Below are 25,923 nucleotides of genomic sequence, written 5' to 3'. Positions count from 1 at the left end.
TTTCTCCTTACTTCCACAGCCATTTCTAAATCTATTTCTTTCCAGTCTGCACCTTCTTCTTAGTCTCTTTATTTCTCTATTATAATAAGGTGGGTCTTTACCATTCCTTACCACCCTTAAAGGTAGAAACCTGTTTTCGCATTCCTCAACAATTTCTTTAAACCCATCCCAGAGTCTGTTTACATTTTTATTTACCGTTTTCCACCGATCATAGTTACTTTTTAGAAACTGCCTCATGCCTGCTTTATCAGCCATATGGTACTGCCTAACAGTCATACTTTTAAGACCTTCCTTTCTATCACATTTATTTTTAACTACCACAAAAACAGCTTCATGATCACTAATACCGTCTATTACTTCAGTTTCCCTATAGAGCTCATCTGGTTTTATCAGCACCACATCCAGGATATTTTTCCCTCTGGTTGGTTCCATCACTTTCTGAATCAGCTGTCCTTCCCATATTAACTTATTTGCCATTTGTTGGTCATGCTTCCTGTCGTTCGCATTTCCTTCCCAATTTACATCTGGCAAATTCAGATCTCCCACTACAATCACATTTCTTTCCATGTCGTTTCCCACATAGCTGACTATCCTATCAAATAATTCTGAATCCGCGTCAGTGCTACCCTTTCCCGATCTGTACATTCCAAATATATCAAGTTGCCTATTATCTTTAGAAATGAGCCTTACACCTAAAATTTCATGTGTCTCATCTTTAACTTTTTCGTAGCTTACAAATTCTTCTTTCACCAGAATGAACACTCCCCCTCCCACCATTCCTATCCTGTCTCTACGATACACACTCCAGTGCCGTGAGAAAATTTCTGCATCCATTATATCATTTCTCAGCCATGATTCAACTCCTATTACAATATCTGGTAAATATATATCTATTAAATTACTTAATTCTATTCCTTTCTTTACAATACTTCTACAGTTCAACACTAAGAATTTTATGTCATCCCTACTTAATTTCCAGTTCCCTGTTCCCTTATCACCGCTCCCTAGGCCATCCCGACTTTCCGACTCGTCGGGTAACCCTAGAAAGCAGATGAGTAAAAGGGCATAGTTTTCGCCCTGGGACTCTCAATCCCCCCCCCCCCTCCACTCCACGAAAGTAGATAATATACACTGTCATCAATTCTTAAAGGCTTCAACAGTTCACTGCTGAAGTTGTACGACTCGTTGGCTGAATGGTCAGCGTACTGACCTTCGGTTCAGAGGGTCCCGGGTTCGATTCCCGTGCGGGTCAGGGATTTTAACCTTCATTGTTAATTCCATTGGCCCGGGGGCTGGGTGTTTGTACCGTCTCCAACATCCCTGCAACTCACACACCACACATAACACTATCCTCTACCACAATAACACGCAGTTACCTAACCATGGCAGATGCAGCCCACCGTCATCGGAGGGTCAGCCTAACAAGGGCTGCACTCGGCTAGAAATTGCCACACGAAATTATTATTACTGCTGAAGTTGCACCGACTGTTTCACCGAATACTCGGACGTACCTTACTCGTTATCACTCAATATATCTCTCGGGTGTAGCACAGTCTGAAAGGTGTAGAAAGACTACGCCTAGACCAGTGAGAAGGTAATGCTAATTGTTTGATCAGTACTGTTACCATAGCGTAAACCTGTCCTGTGAAATTCTAACAGTTATTATGAAACATGAATCGGTTATGGTTTTCAATTGTTGGGCAGTGTACATACAATGGAATGTTATTGTTGAAGACAATAACGAAAGTTACATTTAACCTCAACTCTGTGGCACAATTTATGGCACTTTATTCCCCAGTCATAAAAGCGTCGGCGAAGCATTTTCCTAGAAGACGGCTCTCACTGGGACTGAGCTACAGAGTAACATCCTTGATTTACTCCTTATATCTATAATAACCATCACTTCTCTAGTTAGGATAATATTTGTATATTATTGTACTGATCTGTTCCCTGATTGATCTATTAAATCTGTGGCCTAAATGCAAAGGAAGTATGGCAAGAGATTTAGAAGTACAACCGTAACTTCAACTGGGCACCAATGAAGTACTTATCATTATCACTGAAACTAATAGCCTCTGGTCATTCCAGGAGGTTTGATTGTCCATATGGACAACTCTTAAGCACTTACGATCTTCTTCGTTCTCAAGATGTGGGCCATTTAATCTTTAATGACCTCAGAGAAACGAGCTGGAGTAGAAATGAAATCGCATTAGAGAATTATTTCTTAATGAGACGAAACTAAAAGATGAACAGCGTTCTCATTTATCAGAAGTTGTAAATCTATGCGGGAGGAAATATCAGTCAGATACTTCTTAATTGATAATGGGAGTTAATGTTGGAGAAGATTGAGAGATAATTTTCCCTTCTGTCTAAACTGGCAGATAACAGCAAATAATCTGAGTTTAAAGTGTTCGGAGACATAAAAATATTACAGACGATAATATTTCAAGGAACTTCACCTTCTTTGTAGAATCGTTGTACTGATAATTCCCTTATTTTATGAATTATGTTAGATATCTGAATATAGAACATTAGTGTTTTATTGGGAACATCTGGCAAGTGTTTTTGTCATTCCTCAAGAAAATGGAGGAGATTAAAAATATGCATATCAGATCGTAAGCTACATGAAGAATTTACCTTTTGACGATAGTTTTTAGGATTCATAAAAGATCCCTTACGGAATTATTTCTCGGTTATTATTATTATTATTATTATTATTATTATTATTATTATTATTATTATTATTATTATTATTATTATTATTATTATTGTTGTTACCGTGGTTTGGTGGATTAGCAGAGGTGAAAGAAGGTGCGGGGGTGAACAGGTCTCAAAATACGAAATTAAAGTTAAGATAAAATTTAACAAGGTTATATTTTCTTTTCAAGATTAAGAAATAACAAATAGAACAGGTACTCAGTAGCCGAAACACAATTCGAAAATGTACAATTACAGTGATTACAGGATTTGGGCTCCGAGAGCCAGACACACAATTCTTGAGCTATAAGCCCAACTTTACGATATACACAATTCAACAAAGGGGCAGAAGACCCCTATCATGCCCAGGAGCACTTGCTCCCAATTACACAGTAAAGCCTCCTCGAGGCGCGCAGAAAACAAAATTTTAGAAAGAGCAACCTGCTCTTAAGTACGAGCCTATCCAAGGCCACACCAAACTCCACTTTCAAGTTGTCCTCCAAGGACATGAAAACAGGGGTAAAATACCCAACCTACTGAGGCCTATTAAGTAAGGAAACAGGTTAATTACATGGCCTCTAAAATACCAACTTGAGAGGAGGCGTTCTTGCACTCCTAATACACTTTATATAAAACCTACTTGGCACTAGGCCGTTACTGCAAGGGCTAATCCCATACTAAAGAGGTGACTTTTAGAAGGAAACAATTTACATTACGTTAAGGAAGAAACGGTTGTGAAAATAAGTTCACCTCAATGCAATATGAGTGGGAGCTCGAGAGGGTTAAGCACTCTCTATCCCAATATGTACTTTAAAAGATAGAATTGATACTAAGTGTCTTTACATTTTAGGGGAAAAGTTACATGGTGGAAAGGCTTCGGACCTGCCCCGAGAGTTAAACTGCTGAGCTGACAAGAAAAGAATTTATTAAACGGCCATTACCTGGTGGCTGAACTGCTGCCCGAAGAAAGAGGCGCTTCCCGCCCCCTGCTACGTACTTTACGCACTGATAGATGTTACTGAAGTGGCCCGGAGACCCGAAAATCAGCAGTTTATATACCCTCGTGGAAAGTTCGAGGCGTTTCAGGAATGAGAACACCCTCCCACAAAAATGTTATTGGTTAACGACGAAAACCCCTACACTAGATGAGGAAGAAACACCTTATTGGTGGAAAATTAATTACAGAAAATTATGATTGGCCAGTTCCAAAACTGGCAGAAAGAAAGGGTTAATATTGCCAACTTAAACAATAACTGAAAGAAATTTAACAAAGAACAAACTTATGAATTCAAAATTTCCCCAAAAACATAGTTCTTTCACTTCGCACTAGGGCGCGCAATTGTAGTTCTTCAGTAGTGCCATCTGGAAGAGAATGTCCACACTTCTTACTACAGGCAAAACAAAAATACATCGAAAACGACCCAGTTCAGAAACTTCAAAATTTCCAAGAAGTGACATCTTCTGAGAAACTTGAAAATTAACACAGTAGATAAAGTTCAGACTTCCTCCAGTAGAGGAGTTTCAACTGGCGCAAAGTTTGAATTAGCGGCATGGGGGTGTACCACCCGGTACAATTATTATTATTATTATTATTATTATTATTATTATTATTATTATTATTATTATTATTAAAATAAAGAGCGCGTGTGAATTTATTAGCACTTTTTGCTTTCTCTTCATCCTATCGCTGTGTTCCTTTTTACAATGTTCAGTCCATCCTCTATATAGTCGGGTATGCCTTTGTGGTTGTGAATGAAGATTCTGAATTCTATTCGAACTTGAATGGTTTCTTCACGAATGCCAATTTCATTTAGGTATTAATTGATTTCCTTTAGGCAAAGTTTGAAATTTTATTTGTGAACTTTTAAAACGGGATCAACTCATAAGTTTCTCAGAAGATGTCCCTACCGTAAATTTTGTGATTACGAAGTTGTCAATACTGTGTGGATTTCAACTTGTTTTGTTTTCCATTGATCAAGAAGTGTGGACATTCTCTTATAGATGTCTCTACTAAAAAACTATGAACATGCACCCTGGTGCGAAGTGGAAGAACTTTATTTGAAGAAATTTTGTATTCATAAGTTTGTTCTTTACCGAATTTTTCGTTTTTTCATTTTTGGGTTGACAATATAAATCTTTTCTTTCCGCCAGTTTTGAACTTAACCAATCCCGAATTTCTGTAATTAATTTTTGACTAATCGTATCTTTCTTCTTCGATTTTGATGTGTAACTGTAAGCTACCCAATAAACGCCTGTGGGTGGGTCTTAATTATTCATGAAAGGTCTCGAATCTTCCCCGAGAGTATAAAAACTGGTGATTTTCCTGTCTCTCGGCCACTCAAACAACATCTAGCATAGTGTATGGATGTGTAGCAGGAGGCGGGAAGCGCCTCTTTCATCCGGCAGCAGCTCTTCAACATGGTAAAGGCCACTTAACATCTTTATTTCTTGCTAGCTCAGCAGTTTAATCCGCGGGGAAGGTACGAAACCTTTGCTATGTAATAAACATGTAATCTCCCATCGTTTTGTAAATTATAATAATTATTATCCATTCTAGTATATAAGTGACCATAAAATTGTAATCGTCGTTACCTGATTGTATCTGTGATTTTTTTCTGTAACTTGATAGATTTCATGTGATTTCTTTTTCATCCAAATTCCATTTTCGCACATTAGTCCTAAAATTTTACTAATTCAACTGAGTAGAAATTATTCTTATTCTTATTAATTGAAAATGATTTAACAGAAAGGAGGATTTTCTGATCTATCTGAGGACGTACTTAGATATACGGAGTATATCCGTGATAATGTTACAAACTTTCAGGGATGTTGAAAGACGGCCATGCATCAATTTGAGATAAAGAACCGTAGTCCGGAAACGTTCAGGTCATAAGATAATAATCCAAGTTTCTTAACGTCCGTCCATTCTTAACAGACGCCGAGATGACGGAATTTTGTCCCGCAGTAGTTCTTTAACGTGCCGGAAGCCAGCGACATAAGGTTGCTACCTTTAAACATCCTTAAAAGCCACCGGCGTCAGTCTGGTTCGAACCCATTAACTTGGGATTAGCAGACCAACGCCGAATCCACTACACTACTGCGGCCGGCAGTCCAAAGTTAAAGTAAAAATCGCAGAGGGACGCCATTTAGCAGCTTGTGAAACGTGTGCAGGTAAACGGACTTAAATGAGTAGATTTTTGCTTAACTTTTGACTCGGTCGTTTCCGGATACACACTGTATAAAAACGAAAACTCACGGACTCATCACTGTATCTCCGAAAATGACTGATTCGATCAAATCGGAAGTGCGCCTCTTTGCCGACGATTGCATCATATACCGGGAGATAAAGACAGAGGAGGACGAACTATTGCTTCAGCAGGATTTAGATCCGATTGAAAAATGGGCGCGTGAAAATAGAATGAATATCCAAAGCGGAAAAATGCAAGAAATTGTGTTGCAGTAAAAAAGAAAGACAGGAAAGAACGATTACGAACTTCCGGGTGGGGGTGGGGGTGGGGGGGAAGTGTTGTTGAAGTTAATAGTTGTAAATAATTAGGTGTTACTATTCGAAAAGACTTAAACTGGTCAGAGCAAGTGGAGAATATAGTTAAGAAATCCTGGAGATCATTACCTTTTATTACGCGGAGTCTCAAGAAGGTTAATTCTGGTGCCAAAAGTAAAGCTTATGGATGTTTGGTAAGACCGATTCTCGAATATGGATCTGCGTGCTGGGATCCGTACAGGGTAGGTTTGATAAATTCCCTAGAAAAATTTCGAAGAAGAGCGATGCGTTCCATAACCGCGAATAGGAGGAATACCATTAATTGTGAAAGTCTTGAATTTAGAAGAACTAGAGCTCGTCTGTGAGTTCTTTATAAGAGCTATACGGGAACGGCTGCCTTGAGCAATATTAGGAATAGGTTGGAACCTCCCTCGTACTTGTCGCGAATTGATCACAAGCAAAACGTTAGGGCCAGAAACCAGCATTCGGATGTGGGTAAGTTTTCCTTCGTAAACAGGACCATAAGGGATTGTAACAAATTACCTGCAGCAGTCTCTGACACATTCCCTTCCGGTATCAAATCATTTAAGATCATCAGTGCTAGTGTAAATTGAAAATTTAATGTTGTAAATAACGGACACTGAATTTGTGACTTTTCTGCTTGATTTAGAATGTTAAACTAGTCGTATTTCTTGCAGTATTCTATTCCCAGGGAATTGCATGTTGTACTCATTGTTGTACTCATCTGTTAACTTTACCTTATTATCACAGTACTGTAAGTGACCATTGACACCTAGATATTCCCCAATTGCAATGTATTTGTTAATAATAATAACAACAACAACAATAATAATAATAATAATAATAATAATAATAAAACTTCAAAATGTAGGAAGTTCAAATTGTTGCTTTTCTAGGTCAGTTGCTCATTGTGAGGATTTAGAAACAGGGGATGAAATAGTGGGGACGGTGTGTGCCCCATGGCTGCTACGGTAGCTGTGAATGCCCTACAGGAACCCTGAAAAGTGACGGCTAACGGGGCTCTGGTGAAGACCTCAACGGCAGAAAGAAATCGTCCCTCCAAAACCATTCACCGTACAAGGCTTGTAATTTCACATACTGGGTGCTCTTTTATCTCCTCTGAAGGTGTCAAATGGAGGTTAGGTTCTGAAAACAAAAAAATTCATCCTTGAAAAAAGGTTTGATTTAGTGGTGGTGATTTTTCTTTTAAAAGATTCAACTAGGTAGCAATCCTCTCTGAACAAATTAAATGGCGGAAGAAATGAAAATATACTATAATTTATTAAACAAGGGGATTATAATCTGTACTAAAAATTAAAACAAACAGAATGTATATACGCTTGAACGAACCACTCCCACACATGAAGCGAATGACGAGATCAGCAGTATTCTCGTCATCGGCTAGTACGAGTTCGAGCGTTGCGTGCAGGCCGAGGTTCTGTCTAGGGCTAGAGTGATCGGGGCACTGTGTGAGGATGTGGGCCACGGTGAATTCAGAACCACATGAACACACTGAGGGATCTTCCAACCTTAGGAGGTACGAGTGCGTACATCGTCCATGACCTGCCCTCAGCCTACACAAAACTACGGCCTCTCTCCGAGAAGGCTGGAAAAGGGACTACCCCACAGCAGTTGTCTTATTTTCTCTCAACATGTTGGGAGTTAGGATAGCCACTCCGATTCCCAGGACGCCAAGATGGTTCGACGTAGCTGAGAACAAATATCGGTAGCAGGTACGTTCACAGGTATAGGTGGTAAAAGTACCGCTTCTTTCGCAATTAGATCCGCAAGTTCGTCCCCGCAATACCTACGTGGTTGGAAACCAGGCGAATGTGATTCGCGTACCAGCATTGTACAACACGGCTAGAATGTCATGAATTTACTCTACCAGTGGGTGTTTTGGGAATCAATAGACTGCGGAGAACTTAACGGGCCGGTACACATTAGAAAGTGGTCTTGTCCGTGTCTCAACGCAAAATGCAGAGCTTCTTAGATGTAGACACTGGTGAACGCAGTCGTGGAAATAACCTCCAATGAACAGAGGTATCCATGTTCACTTACCTCCACGGAGTAGATATAGCCGAATATTCGGTCGAGGAACTAGCCACGGAGGTGCATTACTAAGGGTCCTCTGAAGACAGCCACTAACAGCCACATCTAACTCACAACACCTGCAATCAAATATAATCTCAACCGGGCGTGTGACATTCGGCCGGTTTTCATACATCTGATGGTATTAGGCATCAAATAGGCATTGATAGCTTGGAGGTAGCGGCATTTCACGAATTTTGGCAGCGTACGTGTTGAGTATCTGCTGCCGTCTTTTTCGTAAAAGATTCTGTGGCTAGGCTGTGCACTCTGAAAGTTCTATTCCATGAAAGGCACATTATAGGAATGCGAAGCACTTGAGGCGAAAGCAAGGTAGTGAGCCTCTGCCTCGCGCTTAAAATACAGAAATGGAGGGTCATATTTCCCAAAGCTGAATGGACCTGCGAAATGTGACGCGATTTGATCTGCAATAACTGAAGGAATCGTAACTATATATCCATTAATGGAGATTCCAGGTACTGTTGGTGTGGTATATACTCACGGCGGAGTTTTATCGACACTTATGAAGACGTCGTGGAAGACACGCTCTTCCTCAGTTAGTTTTCTTACTCTATCGAATATAAAAAGCGGGCTTTAGCAGGTAGATGTTTAATGCTAAAGGTAATGTGGTTTGCTATAGTAGGATTCCGACGATGATGGCGAACGCGTATGGCTACCGGTACTGCAATTCCGATGGTTCACCATGGGACCTGTTTCAGGCGAGGGATTTGGGAGGAAGAAGGTAGTGTTTCCTCTATAGCAGCCAGAATTTCAATTGTAGTTGAACGTGGTCGTCGACAGACACCAGCATCTCATCGGCCATCAATGTGAATATTTATAACTTCGACCAATTTTCCCGACGAAGTAGCCAGCGTTTTGGTACTTCAGACTGTTTTGGATTCGAGAGCGTGAGAAGTATAGGCAAAGGTCGCTCTCACCGCAAGGCCATCCCCTCGTCCAAGTCGTGGGAGGTGGTCACCGGCATGAAGTAGGCGATTGCCTGTGAATGCCCTACAGGAACCCTGAAAAGTGACGGCTAACGGGGCTCTGGTGAAGACCTCAACGGCAGCAACGGCGGAGAAGGAGTCCTTTGGTACGGCAAAGCTGGCGGTGGAGGCAGTTCTTCTTATTGGGAATAAACATAGAAGAAACCACTGCCTTGTGGCAAAGAGGGATCTTTAAAGGCTAAGGGAGATAACCGCTACAGAAAAATACTGCGGTCTATCGCAGACAGGAGGCACTTAACAGAATAAGCAGAACCGCAGACAGGAGACTACGTCAAGAACAGGCAGTTTTCAGAGAAGGTCGGTCTACTGTGTATCAGATTAACACACTAAGGCTAATTATTGACAAAAAGGAAAATAATTAAGACACAACGGACGCTATGTAATTTATGCAAAATACTAGGGGCAAATCTTACACTATATTTACAACAATTTAAATAATCAAACTAGACACATCTATATACATCGGATATCGAGTAAAGTCTTAAATGCTACACAGATTCTAATGTGAAACCCGGTTCACTGCAAAAGATCTAGACAGAACTAGATAAACCATCAATACTTCAGCACTCGGGCTGTTCCCTTTTAAAACAACGAGACAAGGTATACAATCACAAATAACAATGTAAAACATCATCCTGTAAGAGAAAAACATATAAATAACCCATGATATCACGAAGAAAGCAATGGGCAACATTGCCTCCTTCTGCTGCATTTGAGCGCTCAACAGCGCGGTCATCCGTCATGTACTTCCGAGTAGATTACGAGCTGAAAAGAAATGTTGAACTCAACACTATGCTAAAGTTTGTATTCTGTCTCCCGAGGCTGTCACAAAGAAATATGGTCTCCTTCACACCTACAGATAAACCCAGGCCAGAAATCAGCTTGCCATGAGATAACGCCTTTCGCCGGCTTCAGAAAAGTCAAATCTTCATAATGGATGCCACCTGGGTCGAAATGAAAGTAAATGAAGTCATGAATGAAGGAGGGTTTGAACCCATACTGCTCTGGGAAGCCCGGTGTATCTATCGTGCATAATTTCACACTGCTACTTAAAAACTGCAAGTTCACGCATTACAGTATAAGTCTGAATTCACTAAGAGAGCAAAAGTTCTCACTTCGAAAAATTGCAGATGTGTTATAGCCTTATAGGCAGATTTCAGGCCTTTAGCGAACGGTCTAAGAGTCGTCGTCGCCTTTAGAGTACAAAGTAATGTACAAAACATATTTCTATCAATGTAGAAGTGATGTGACTGAACAAACTAGCGGTGAATGTATATGCCCGTAATTGGTCTTAACCCACCAATTCTTCTATGATACCGCGACGCCCTTTTATACTAAAATAAAATGGCATCTTTGGCAAATCAGATAAGTAATTCCCTAGTGACAGCTATAGAGGTGGAAATAATATGTACAGTACTGAGCCGTATCCTGCCGGCCCATAATAATAATTAGAATATTATTTGACCCAATATGTAAAATTTATTCATAAAAGTTACAGTCTAACATGTTAAAGCATCGTATCCCAAGATAGTTGATACCGGATGTTGAGCAAGACAGTGAGTCGCTGGACATTGCTTCATATTTCCGTATGACCGTGAGAAAGGATGGCGTAACCACGCGCTGGCAAGGATCTACACGTGTATTAGATGCTGACCAAGCAATATATTTCAGCCAATGGAAATTAAGGACTTGGGAAACATGGAGGCTACACCGCGCCGAATCTTAATTCCAGAATGACCAACGTGCTCAGTTGCTAAAGCCAGTTTATGTCAGTAATCGGTTTTCCACAGTTTCAGAAGTCAGATATATTTGGAAAAGTAATATAAAAATTGGTGGAAGCGATTTGCTAGTGTTTGAGCTGTGTTTTGTGAATGTATCACAAATAATATTGTGTCATCATATACGACGAATTTTCTGATTGGTGGTTGGTTCAGACACCCGGGAACCCCAGTATTAATATGGCGTCACCGAAGCCTCCTCAGTAACCCAAGCTCTGAAGAGCGTCACTCTGTGTTAAATGCTTGGAGAGTGCGGAAGCACAAACTCTGAATTGGTGATCGTGATTCCAGTAACAGTATCTGGTTCTAAATGATATTTTAAATTGTGCAGTTGGAAGATTTTACTGTTCTTGAGTAAATGGAATAGTATATTTTGGCAGAGTTTACTTTCAATATATAAAGACGGTGCTTAGTGACCGATGTGTAGCAAGTGTAGTGGAGACGTGCTATTGTTTCACTACTTCGAGACTGGCGCGATTCGCGGGGAACTTCCGTAGCGAACCGTGTGCTGCTTTTAAAACTGTATTCTCACCCTTTAAGTTAAGTGTATTATAATTATATCAGTGTGTTTAGCTGATCTTGTAAAGAGAAAGAGTATTTCGGCTCGTAGCATTAAGCAGCGAAGATATTGTCAACCATAGTCTTCTGTGTTCCAGTGGAGTATTTTCCAGCAAGATGATGGCGATGCATGCAGAAGAAAGAAGTGCATTCTCACATGTTAATGCTGTGATTAACATGGTGTAAATCCCTAAATCAGCGGGAATGTAAGCTGCTATCCTGGTATCCCGAGAGTCGTCGATTCAGTTAAGGCGCATGTGTTATTTATGGCATGATACGTAAATTATGTTAAGGTACTAGGGCAGTGTAGATAGAATTTTTAATTTTCATGTTAAGTAAGCCTGACGGCATGTGTTTGTTTAATTTTGTTACTATGATAGATTCGGATATGAGAATAATGCATGTTTATTTTATTTTCATTTTGCTTTATGATTAGATGATTGGGAAAATGAGGGATTGATAGGATTAGTTGTTGTTTATGTACATATGTTACTTAGTATGGGATATTCCGAGTTTTCCTTATATTTATATGCTAGAAGGGCTAGATTGACAGGTTCATCTTTATACAACGTTCAGTACGTATTAGTTCATTTCATTTCGGTTATTCAGAGAGACAGGTATAGATATTTCTGCATGACGCATGATTTCATGGAAGCTGACTGAAGGAGCTGCAGAACGTCGTTGTTAAAATATGATCTTTGAGTTAAGTTGGATTCTGTTTTACCTGATGGTCTGTAAAGGACACGAACTGAGTCTCATATTGTGAAAGACCAATGGGATTTATGAGATATAATGAGATAAGGATTGCATGCTGAATTATAATGAATTGATGCAGGCTGATTGTATGCCTGACAAGAGAAAGAATATTGTGCAGATGTGTGTGCCTGCTAAGTGTCTTCTGAGTGTATATTGTGATCAGAATGGCCAGTATTAATTCCAGACTATTGAGTCTGATGATATTCAATGGTAAAAGCATGCTAAGAAGGAATGAATATACGTGAGTTTCCGTGTAGCCGGCGAAAGGCGTTATCTCATGGCAAGCTGATTTCTGGCCTGGGTTTATCTGTAGGTGTGAAGGAGACCATATTTCTTTGTGACAGCCTCGGGAGACAGAATACAAACTTTAGCATAGTGTTGAGTTCAACATTTCTTTTCAGCTCGTAATCTACTCGGAAGTACATGACGGATGACCGCGCTGTTGAGCGCTCAAATGCAGCAGAAGGAGGCAATGTTGCCCATTGCTTTCTTCGTGATATCAAGGGTTATTTATATGTTTTTCTCTTACAGGATGATGTTTTACATTGTTATTTGTGATTGTATACCTTGTCTCGTTGTTTTAAAAGGGAACAGCCCGAGTGCTGAAGTATTGATGGTTTATCTAGTTCTGTCTAGATCTTTTGCATTGAACCGGGTTTCACATTAGAATCTGTGTAGCATTTAAGACTTTACTCGATATCCGATGTATATAGATGTGTCTAGTTTGATTATTTAAATTGTTGTAAATATAGTGTAAGATTTGCCCCTAGTATTTTGCATAAATTACATAGCGTCCGTTGCGTCTTAATTATTTTCCTTTTCGTCGTAACTTTTCTTTATAATGTAACTTTTATTTAACGGTAATACTTCGGCGACTCTCGGAAATAACTAAATTTGGAAACCGTTTCGTTGTGATGCGATAGTGTGTAACTCCATACGGAAATACCACATGTCAGTGTTTGCGTACACTTGTTGCCATAAAATATAAACATTGGACTATAAGAAGAAACTCAGTCTTGATGTATATAAGTGTTCTTTATTGAACTTGAGATTTTTGATTTTAAATTTTGTATTATCATTCTAGTAATGTTTTAATTTCCCTTTATTTTCCATATTTTGAATTCATTTGACACTTTATTTGTTCTTGATTTAATTGTTTTCTCGTAATATGATCGGGGATATTTATCAATAAATCCATCTTACCCCCTATGATTGTTTCTCAATCGTGTTATACCTCCATTTCCTGTCATTGATAGATATTTTAGAGTAGAACTTCGACTTTTATCCTGACCCAACCGACAACCAACCCACACTCTGCCCAACCCTGCGTTAGTCGGATGTTCTTACAGGAATGGAGGCATCGTCCTAGAGGGTATTCACCCCTGGGTACGGTACATAAATTTGGCGCCGCAACTAAGGGCAAATAGACACTTTGGCGTATGTTCGTATCCCGCTGGGAGTATTTTTGTGTTACCCAAAGATGTCTAGGTTGTTCTTACAAAATTGATTAAATAATAGGACTCCGTTATACATAAAAGGGTACAGTGTTCCCGAGATTGTCCTCACTTACTACCTCTTGTACCATCTTTGCGCTGTCTTCAAAAAATTGCAGTGAGATGTAAAAGATACGACTAACAGATATTTAATCATAGGACGTTGCGTATTATGTTCAAGAAAAAAATCGGCGTACCGGATTCACTCTGTATTCAAAAACTAAATGGTTTCCAATATCTAAACTTTAAAGAGAAACTTGTGTTTAAAACCTTACATCGTCATTATACCGTAGACTGTAATACCTTCCAGCACTAAGTCTGCAGGTCTGTGTGAATGAAAAATATAGCATCCACAATAGACTATTCCTATAACATTTAGCTCTGTGGTCTTCCTTAATTACAGAACTTAAATGCAACGAACGTCAAGCTGACTGGCCTGTAATTATTTGATCTGCTATCAGTGTCGGCGTGACGTAAAACAAATTGTTTAAAAAATCCTATTTTTAGTTTTTGCACTCTGGAGCTACTATACAAACTCTCAGTTCATTTGGTACAGCTCCTTCATGCAAACAGAATTCAGGTAAGTACTTCACTACGTTTAGTACTGCATATTGAAATATTGTAATATCGAATAAGGAATGAAAAGATTAGATAGAGGAATGTGATCTAGATTGAATCGGATGAATACTACCAAGTACATAGTACTATCCCATGCAATCAGGGTCTTGTAAAATGTATAAAACTTGGCTAAAGATCTTTTTCTGAAGAAAATAAACTTGCTCATCTCAGATATCGGTATATGTTGAGTAACGTTATTTTTCAGAACAATTTGTTTGGGAGCGTGCAACTGTATGGAAGTAAAACATAGAATAGAGTAGAAGGGTTTTCTACGTGGTGTTACAGATTAGTAGTAGTAATTTATTAATGGCGAGGTTAGGGCTCCTGGTCCTCTCTTACAGACAGTTTTAGGAAATAATTTCGGCAAGTAGACATAAATGTTTTCAAATTCGTAGATTTTCTAATATTCACTGGGCCAGACTTCCAGAGTCTGCCGGTTCGTACCCCAATGTCGGCAGCCCTGAAAATGGTTTTCCGTGGTTTCCCATTTTCACACCAGGCAAATGCTGGGGCTGTACCTTAATTAAGGCCACGGCCGCTTCCTTCCCACTCCTAGCCCTTCCCTGTCCCATCGTCGCCATAAGACCTATCTGTGTCGGTGCGACGTAAAGTAACTAGCAAAGCAGAGTCTGCCACCCGACAGTTGGAACGACTGGTTGAGTATAGTAGTTTTGTTGGGAATGGCAATGGCATGGGACTAGCAATATTTCTCATGGTCGTGAAAGGAGGAAAGTGAGTTAAACAAAGAAGAAAGGTAGTGTTTGTTATTCATTCAACAGTCTATAAACTAGAGTTGCTGTGTGTAACTTACGTATTTCGTCAAATTTTAACCAGCCTAGTCTTTCAAAATAGGGTGTTTATCAAAAAATGGATGTTATGCATGAATGTAATGCTTTTTGTATATTACTGGTCTGTTCAATAACCTCGTCGATAAGTGCAATATCACAACAATTAAATAACAGGAGTATGTGTCTGAACCAATCTATAAATTTAGTAGGAGATTAGATGGAACCGATATTTCCAGATATATTGGAATTTTGCGGAAAAGCTTAATAATAATAATAATATCTCCATTATTGTCTAGGTTGAAGCGAAACATGTACTTTCCTGCATGCTCTTGTTACATGTCCATTCCAATTTAGATTTTCAGTCACAATGGTACGCAGGATTTCCCTAGGTTGGGGATATTTCTGCTTTTGAGTTTAAATCTGAGTCTAGTTTGTGCAACGAATATCTCTTGGGTTTTATTCGAATTTATAATGAAAACAACTTTGCCGGCATATTGTGTAATTGTTGAGATTGTCATTAATTTGCATTATTGCCAAATGGACGTTTTTAACTGGGGAATGGCAGTATATTTCAAGACAGTCACCTTTTGAACAATTTAAGTCATTTGAGATGTCATTTAAATAAAAACTAAAAGCAATTGGGGCTAGGACACTGCGTTGAGGGATTCTAGTTTTTCTTACATTCCATTGAGATTTACTCTCGTTAACGACAACTCGCTGCCTGCGGTATGTGAGATAAGAAAAGAACTAGAATAGCATCGCGCTAAAATGCACGGCTTGTAATTTTAACAAAAGAACCTCTGAATTTAAGGTATCGAAAGCAATACTGAAGTCAAGAAGGGTAAGGATCCGAACTTGACTTCGATCAGTGGCTTATCGTACGTCATCTTTAATCTTCAGTAAGGCTGTTTCAGTACTGTATCATTTTGTAAAGCCAGACTGGAGAGGATATGTTTGTTCAGCAATTCTAACACGTGTTGGAAAATCATTTTTAAGAACTTTAAACAATGCTCCTATAATTGAAACGTCACGCTAATCAGATGGTGGGTTTCTTCGGTAGGGGGAATTATCAGATCTTCTTTCCAGAGTGTTCAAAAGGTTCATATGTGTATCTATCAATTAAATATGTGCACGGCGATTGGGAGTACTGTATCTGTAATCCTTTTAGAAGAAAAATACAAGTATCATAGCTGCCTCTGGCATTTGAACTGATGGAAAATTGGGATTTCTTTACTTCGTGCTGGCTAATAGTGGACTGTGTGGTATTTGTTGCTTTAGTATTTCAGTGATAGAGTTGTGTGTTACTACGGGATATGGGTGTACTCTATCAGCAGAAAAAAATGAATTTATCTCATCTGGTGCAATATTTGATTCGGTGGGTTTGTTGATCGGTTTTCCAACGGCGGCTGAACGCAGTATTTCTAATAACACGCTTCGTTTTATTTCTCTGGAATTTAAGCAGGGAGATGGGTCGAATTGTATACAAATGAAGTATTACTCACGGTGAGAGGAGATTAATTTCACCAAATATGATTTGAGAAAGAGATGGATTGAAAGGACACAAGTTGTATAATCCAGGAATCATTTAGGATTATCTTGGAGGTAAGTGTTTAGGGTGAGAACGTAAAGGAAGTCCAAGACATGAGCTTAATAAGTTGTCTAGGATTGGTATGATATGTACTGTAAATCTGTAATTATTATTCAGCGATGAAAAGTTGAACACTGGATAGAATGGGATCATACTGATAACAACAAAATTGAACTGTACATTACACTTACCGGGAGCAGGAAGACATGCACTAGTAAAAGATGAAGCAGGGCTAGAAAGTGTTACGACAGCAATGTCGAAGTATTCCTTTTTCTGCCCGTACTTTGGATGCAGCACCACTTTTGATACAGTGAATTCCTTACTGGTGGAATCAATTTGACATCGATTGTACACACCAAGTGCCACCACGAATTGTTTCTCAATGGGTACGCCTCGTAACCTGGAAATACAATGATTTTAATTTGTTAACTGAAAAATATTCGTGAAGAAGAAGTCACAGTTCTTGTGTGGATTCAACACTAGCTATTGACAGGTTAGTTTTGAAATTGCAGCGGTATTGCCGTTTAGAGTAGAGACAAAGCACACCTCAACGCACAACAATAATCAATCAGTTATTGGTATGTCTTAGGTATTATACTTCATCACGTTTATCTTCTTCCGGATCGACGGTATTACGGCATTTGAGTCATATGATTTTAAATCCACTCCCACCCCCCACTTTATGATATTTTCTCATGATGCTTCGAGTAATCATTCCTCACTTTTTTCTTCTAATGTCCACCGTTATCTACATTGTCTTTCTGATCAATAGGAGCTAATTACCTTGAGATTTTTCAGGTTGTAAAAACGAACATTGACTGAATAATATTTCCTAAACAGCTATACTCACCATTGATGGACATAGCAAAAAAGCTAAACTTCATGAATATCTTTTTCATCATACCTCGCACACTGAGAATGTATGAGATATTTTTGAAATCGATTTTATTTGTTAGGTGTGATTTTTTAAATAGAACCGATATTTCCAGAAATATTGGAATTTTGCGGAAATGTTTAATAATATCTCCATTATTATTCTTCGTACGGTAAATATAAAGTATTGGATATTATATTTTGCAGGGCTGTAGCTCAGACGGTAGAGGACTGGCATTCTGAGCGCAGGTTGAGAAGTTCGATCACGGCTCAGGCTGGTGGTATTTGAAGGTGCTCAAATACGTCTGTCTCGTGTTGGTAGATTTACTGGCACGTAAAGGAACTTCTTCGGGACAAAATTTTGGCACATCAGCATCTCAGAATACTATAACAATGTAACTAGTGGTACATAAAACCAATCACATTATATTTTCTGGTTCAGATATTCGATACAGCTAATATTAACAGGAAAAAATTCCTGTTTTGGCTTCTGCAATACTGTTACGCCAGTGAATACTGTCCAAAAAGTATATTAGAGTATCTAGTGCACAACCCAGGTATAACTAACCTCTAATAAATACATGATCTCGGTATATTGTGTTCAGTTTTTCCGTGATGGCGTAAGAACGTACAAAAAACCAAACAAACAATAATGGAACGCAACCTATTTTAGACATCTGTATACCTAATCCGAGATACAAAGGAAGTAAGAGACAACACTTTCAAGTGTACAGACAAAATTATAATATTATTTATGCACTGTACATAGATGAGCTGTTGAAAAGAGTTATAACTGTAATGTCATCCAGTGGAAATGAGTGGCAGCAGATGAGACGAAGCAACCGTTATTGAGTCGGTAGTTGCATTTAGGGCTCTCTAAAGACTAGGTATGCTCGCCCGCCATTATGGTTCATTCCTGCACTATGTTAGTAAGGCGGTTGACTGCCCCAGCCTTATATATTCCTCTTTTTTACTGTTCTCGACGCTAGAAAATAAGGCTAAACTAACATACTGTAAAAATACTCATTCTCAGTATTACTCAAACGGTTACACAACATAAATATTAGTGAATTTCGTACATTATTGTGTAATTTTTACTCGAGACGGTGATTATAAAAACAAGGTCGTTGATAATTTGCCTTTTAATAAACAAACAAACTAGGCATGTACTCTCACTGGAGAAATATTAGAAGAAATAGCTTACTAATAAATCGTTGTTTTACTATTATATTATTGATAAGTAGACAGGTTGTTCGTAAGCTATGCGCCGCGCTACCGTCTAATGAAATGAGGGACACCGTGGTATTGATATAGGCTACTGTCAATTTTAAATCGTGGAATTTGACGAGGTAATCGGTCAGTGTCGAAGATATATAAATTGTGATAGAAGATTTTGATACCACATGATCTCAGTCGGTATTTCACACTTGCGTAAAATTGATTCGGCGCTATTTTCAATGTTGTCGAAATAACAAGAAAAATATTCATCGAACAAAAATAACGCTGAAATGTCATGTACCTGTCTGCATGTAAGCCTACCACAGATCTTAGTTTACAAAAATGCATTTGTTGTACTACCACCAACGTTAAACAAATTATTTCTGCCATATGAAGTTAGTTTTGAAAAATATTGTACCTGTGGTGCTTGGATGTTGAACTCCTGTTCCCGGACTTTGAGGGCAGAACTGAATATTGAATGATCAATGTGACTGAATTAAGGGGTGTAGAAGTGTCAGTGGGAGCTGGATGCAGGTTTAGGGTCAGCAGTTGAATTAGAAGGTGTAGCATAGGGAGTGGATGCATAATGCAGACCAGAAGGGAATCTAAACAACCTGTATCCCGCAGTAGAGATATTAGGTGCAAAACAACCCACCATTATGTAATAAATATCCACACAAATATGACACTACTCTGTCCCTGCACGCGGTGATTAAAGCAATACGTTCAATATGACGAAGCGAGCGCTCGTAGGAGAAACTAGAGTTTGATCACATGGCCCATTGCGCCATGTATGAACCAAAATGGCGGCTAAGCATACCCATCTTATAGAGCCTTAGTTGCATTAACAACATCAGTGCAAAGGGATAAATTGTACGGGAGAAGCATACCGTTTAGCACTTAGCTTGGTAAGCGTAGGATTGTCTTCAATTACTTCAATACTAATTAATTGATTGAAATGCGCACAAGTCATTGTTATCACCGTCACTACGCTTTCACATTCCGGTCACTTCAGTTTACAAGACAAAATCCACTAGGGATTTTACTCGATTTTTGTATGTAGTAACATGGTAAAGATCACAATGTTGTTCACACAGTTCATATACTAAGCCCCAGTATTTGCTTACTTTCTGCAAAAGATCAAGATGGTACAGTTTGTTATTCCTGCCAAACATATTTTTTAAATTTTTGTGGTGCATATTGTTATTGCAAGGTAGAAATGTCGGTACGAAATTGTACGCTATTAATTTATCTGTCTTACAAGAAAACCATTTTATTATTATTGTTTAGCTATTGGGCATTGCTTAACAGTGGCTGTTTACAACATGCTAATTTGTACTGTAATATGATAGGTATATTTATAAAATAATATCAATAATATTAGTAGTATGAAGATATGATTTATCCTGTTATTGTCAAAGGATGGAGAGTACTAAAGTTAGTAGTTTACCACAAAAATTTAAACATTTCAAAAAATGACTTATCTAGTTTTTCAGGGATGAGTGAAATAATTATTCGAAAACAGGCACAGTTCGCATTTGTTATCGAAGTTAGTTCTTCTGCAGGCCATACCATGAACGGATCTCGTAATTGTACCATACTGATGTAAGCATCAAATAACTTTAAAATGGACAACGTTTCTCAGGTAAGTCCTGAAAAATAAACGAAGGCTGATAAAGACTGCGTTTCATCCTCTGATTTAATCAGCTATAGTTCTTTAGCGCCATTGGACTTAAATACTAATGAAACTACTTGGTTTTCACCATTCACAATTCATCATGTCACGTCTGTCCTGTCTGACTTGCAACTGACAACTAACGTGACAGAGTGTAAAGATGGTATTAACTCTACATCAGGTGCAATTTTGGATCATTCTAATGACCAAGACAATAATGTTCAGTTAACATTATAATGAAGAAGAAATATATATGAGTTTCCTTGCAAAGAAAGAACAAAATAAAAGCGTTAATCACTTGTAGAAAAACACAATGCAATGCAAAACACAATCATCATTCGCACATGACAACAACAGCATTAACAATTGTACCGGGAGGTACACCTCAACTCCGCGCATTCAAAATAAGCGCCTTAATAAACTCCTCTATCGATCAAAAGGTGAAACTGATACCACATGAAGTTGGAACTTTAATTAGAAGATTTCACTACTGAAATATTAAGTAATTGTGTTATTGTGAAGTTTCCTAAACTGATTGAATTTCACCTTCTTTGTTTGGTTATACATCAAGAAGTTTGGATATTTTTCCACAGATGTCACTACCAAAAAACTATGATCATGCACTCTGGTGCAAGGTAAAGGAAGTTGTTATTGAAAGAAATTTTGTGTTTATAGGTTTTCCCAAATTTCATTTGTTTTTTTTTCTTGTAATTCTAAGTTTGCAACACTTCTGCCTCATTCTGCCAGTTTTGAATCTGGCCAATGAAAAATGTCTGTAATTAATTTTCAGCCTATCACAAGCTTCTTGTTCGATTTTGAGTGTAACTTTTAAATTCAACCAATAAAATTGAGAGGGTGTGTACGGATTAGCCCAGAATCCTCTCGAACCTTCCCTGAAGGTATATAAGTTTCGCCTTTTCGGGTTTCCTGTCAATTGATCGTCGCCTTTCTAAGTGTGTTGTAAACGCAGGAGGCGGGGCGCCTCCTTCTTCGGCCGGCAGAAAATCTATAAGGTAATGGCCACATAAATTCTATCTTCCTTGCTACCTCCGCAGCTTTATCCGAGGGGAAGGCCCGAATCTTTCACTATGTAACAAAATTTTCTAAAATGTAAATCTTCTTTCGGCTAATGTAAGGAATTTAACTGTAAATCGGCGATATAGATTGAGTTACTCTCTCGAGCTCCCCTTCATATTGGTTTGATGTGACTACGATTTAGTAACTGTTTTTATCCTGTAATGTATTAATGTCATCTCCATGCAAGCCACCTCAGTAGTTTGGGACTAGCCCCAGTTTCATCGGCCGAGAGCCCAGTAGGTTTTAATTTTTCATTACCTGGGAGCGCAGTGTACGCCTCCATTCAGTTTGTGTTCGGGCCGTTTATTTAACCTGTTCTTTCTCGCAAAGGCACTGTAGGTTGAGTACCAGATACCCGTGTGTAAAACTATTTCTATTTGTAATTCGTGCCTTGAGGGGCCAGAGACTGTAAGATTTTGATGTAATGTTGCCTTGAGTAGCCTGGAATAAACTGAGAGCCTGTTAGCTCTTTTCAAAGTTTTGTAATAGTAAAGAGGGCCTCTGGAAAGCTAGATATTGTAATTTAGGGAGCATGTGCTCTTGAATTAGGGGATTTCTGCCCTTGACTAAATTGTTCCTTTTTTAATTTAAATTTTGTAAAGCTGAGCTCGTAGCTCAGAAACTGTAAATCGAGGGCTTGAAGCCCGAAATTGTTAAATTCCCTATTCTTGGGGTGTTCCACCCTTATTTGCTTTTGTACCTGACATGTTGTTATGTTCGCTAAGTGAAAATTTAAGTTGTTATTTTTGAAGAAATACAACCTTGAGTTCAAGTTTTAAATTATTTTTGATAATGTAGATAGACCCATTCACCCCGGCACCTTCTTTAACCTCTTTCTGCTCCACGGGTATCCCCGTAACAACAGTAAAAATTTTGAACTCTGAATTGTGAAATGGATACAGATTTAGCACATACAACTTCACAAAATTTATTGGACGTATAAACAACTTCCCGCCTCAATATTAATTCCGGTTTCCATTTCATCCACTGCAAATAACCTGACATTTGTTGTAGATGGAAATGAATCATGGAAGAATTACACCTCCTCTGTTGGAGAGAGTCCAGTATTTTAATAGAACTACAGTCACTTAGTAACATTTCAACTATGTCATCTCTGATTTGCAACTGATAAGTAACGGAGAAGAGTGTGAAGATGGTATTAATTGAAAATAAGGTGAAATTTTGGATCATTCTAACAACTAAGACAATGACGTTCAGTTAACAGTTGAAGGTCCCCCCCGGAATAAGGGTCTATGTCACAAAACTAAAATGTTCGGGAAACAGAAAAAACGTCTGAATAATGAGAAAATGAGAAATATATATTTTGAAATAAATCTGAATGCTTAAAGACCACTTGAAAACCGAATGATCACAAATTAACCTTCTTAATGTAGTAAAAAAGCCATTTCTCATCTTAAAATCATGGAATAAGGGTCTAAACCACATTTTCACAGTTTAATACAGTGTTACGTATTTGGAGATGAATCACTTCAAATCACTATAGAATCCTCTGAATTCTTGAGTCATATAGTCGCACATCTTCAGGTCATTCTTTTTTCTTTCTTAATGGGCAGCGTTGAGCCGTAGAGTTGTGGCAATTTTTGTGGCAGGAATAGTGGCTGATTCTGTCTGTTCTTGACACCTTTAACTAAGGTATATCTTTCTCGAGGAACACTCAAATTGTTACATCTTCCCATAAACACAGATGTGGGGTCATCTTCAGAAAGCTTCAGTCATATTGCCTCAGTAACCTTGAATTTAGGGTCTTTGACCAACATTTCGCGTCTTTGAAGTCAGAACCCTGGACAGACAGACTAACATGTCTAAAAAAGTTATTTTACAAACCTGCAGTGAACTACTGTCACTACCTTTTGCTGGAACGTGGTATTCAAAAGAATGTTTCTGACGTGAAGTGGCACCTGTTCTCTGATTACACCTCCTTTCCGGTTCAGAGATTTTTAGGCACTTATTCACAAGAAACAAAGACTGATCATTAAGGTCCATGGTATAGTATTCTGTACACTACTCCTCCTTTTCACAGTCAGTGAGCTGAATACACCCATTCTTGTTACAGAACTCTGGATCATACACACGGCCCCGAAACAACGAAGAAGCAGAAAATTATTATAATGTTATACCTTATACCATTTTACCGTAATGATAATTAAATGAATGGTTTTTTATAATGCATTATGTACTAAACAATGACCAAATTTATTCTAAGGACTTTCCCTAGCACAACATAACCCATTTATTATAGACCCTTATTCCACTCGCTCGTTGTGGCCTCGTTTTTGCTTCTTTTATAACGCCTTTCGTTGCTGTATAAGCCTCACCCCTATTTCGTTTCCTATTACGTTCATTATCTTTCCAGTTATCCATATTTATCTTAGTTTTTCTGGTTTTATTCAAGTTTTTTAACTCGTTGGACGAAAGATCCAACACACTGGCAGCCATCTTGAATGAGAGGCATAGACCCTTCTTCCAGGCAAAGAAGTTTTTTAACAGACAAATGACCTATTTCTGTTAAAGGTATGACTATCATAGTTCGCATGCAATAACCTGAGATGATATAGACCCTTATTCCGCAAAAAACTCAACTTGCTGAAAAATGTGGCTTAGACCCTTCTTCCGGGGGGGGGGGGGGCCTTCAGTTATAAAGAGGGAGAAATATATCAGTTTCCTTTCGAAGAAAGAACAAAATGAAAGCATCAATCACTGGTATAAAAATACAGTGCAAAGGTGGGTTGTTACGAGCAATGCATTCATAATTGCTCGAAAAAAATATCAGAGATGGAAGGTAGGTTTTAAATTAAAAATTTTGGAAATTTGAAAATTCAGTGGATATAAGAGCTTTCATATTTCGTCACATATATAAAGTTCCTGCTAAACTAATAACAGTTTGGGCCGATATTTATTTATTTATTTATATTTTTATTTATTTATTTATTTATTTATTTATTTATTTATTTATTTATTTATTTATTTATTTATTTATTTATTTATTTATTTATTTATTTATTTATTTATTTATTTTATATTTATTTATTTTTATTTATTTATTTATTTATTTATTTATTTATTTATTTATTTATTTCATACCACCAACAGAGATGTTTCTCCAATTACAGGTGGCTTAGTCGCTATACATTAATTATTAAAAATAACAAATGTCAGAAATAAGTTAATATCTGAAAGCAAAAATATACAACAGTATTAATAAGCAAAGTAGCAAACGGAATTTACAGCACATTAATAATTTATCAAGACCTACGATACTTAATATCTAAAAATAAACAAAATAAAAGTACAAATACAGAAACATAAAATAATTAAGAATTAGTATCTACAAAAGAAATAACTCTAATCTTAAACAGACACCAGTTAAAGCAACTGACATATAAAAAGAAAATCATGGAAAGTAAGGCATGAAATATGTATGTTTTGGTAAGAGATGAGTTGTGGCAATCAGTATGAACAGAACATTAAATCTTTAGTAAAAAATGGACACTAATAATGACAGTATGTTTGCAGTATTCCCTACATTTTGTTTATCTATGTTTAAATTATATAAACGTGTCGAGGCGCGCGGCTGTGAGCTTGCATCCGGGAGATAGTAGGTTCGAATCCCACTATCGGCAGCCCTGAAAATGGTTTTCCGTGGTTTCCCATTTTCACACCAGGCAAATGCTGGGGCTGTACCTTAATTAAGGCCACGGCCGCTTCCTTCCAACTCCTAGGCCTCTCCTATCCCATCGTCGCCATAAGACCTATCTGTGTCGGTGCGACGTAAAGCCCCTAGCAAAAAAAAAAAAAAAAAAAAAATTATATAAATTTAAGTAAAATAAAATATTATAATGAAACACAAACTAACAAAGAAATAAGTATAAATATAGTACATATATACACCTATAGGGTATACCTTGTGAAATAGTGCTTTAACTGAACTCGAAGTGCCCACCATAGTGCGACCATTACTTTAACTGTATGCCTTCTTCAATAATTTAACATAATAATTGTATCTAACAGAAAAGTTTAAATCAAGATCAGGAAATTTATGAACTGTGACATTATATGCAGTACACAGTCTGAACAGGGGTGAGCTCCTATAAAATACTGCTTTAGAAATCGGAAGAAACAAGAGATGTCTGTGTCTTAAACTTCCTTTCTGGGTATTGAACGAGAA

At 38.0% G+C, this 25,923-nt stretch overlaps 1 protein-coding gene across 1 annotated transcript in view; it reads right to left on the bottom strand.

Moving 5' to 3' along the window:
• LOC136866730 (trypsin) overlaps positions 1-25,923 on the bottom strand; it is a 142,205-nt gene that overhangs the window by 87,072 nt on the left and 29,210 nt on the right. Inside the window, exon 3 of the mRNA XM_068226825.1 lies at positions 17,086-17,294. Coding sequence (XP_068082926.1) covers positions 17,086-17,294 — 209 coding nt within the window. The remainder of the gene's footprint in view (positions 1-17,085; positions 17,295-25,923) is intronic.

Source organism: Anabrus simplex, chromosome 3 (assembly GCF_040414725.1).
Source record: "Anabrus simplex isolate iqAnaSimp1 chromosome 3, ASM4041472v1, whole genome shotgun sequence".
NCBI classification, from domain to species: Eukaryota; Metazoa; Arthropoda; class Insecta; order Orthoptera; family Tettigoniidae; genus Anabrus; species Anabrus simplex.
This window is presented reverse-complemented; position numbering and strand designations above follow the sequence as displayed.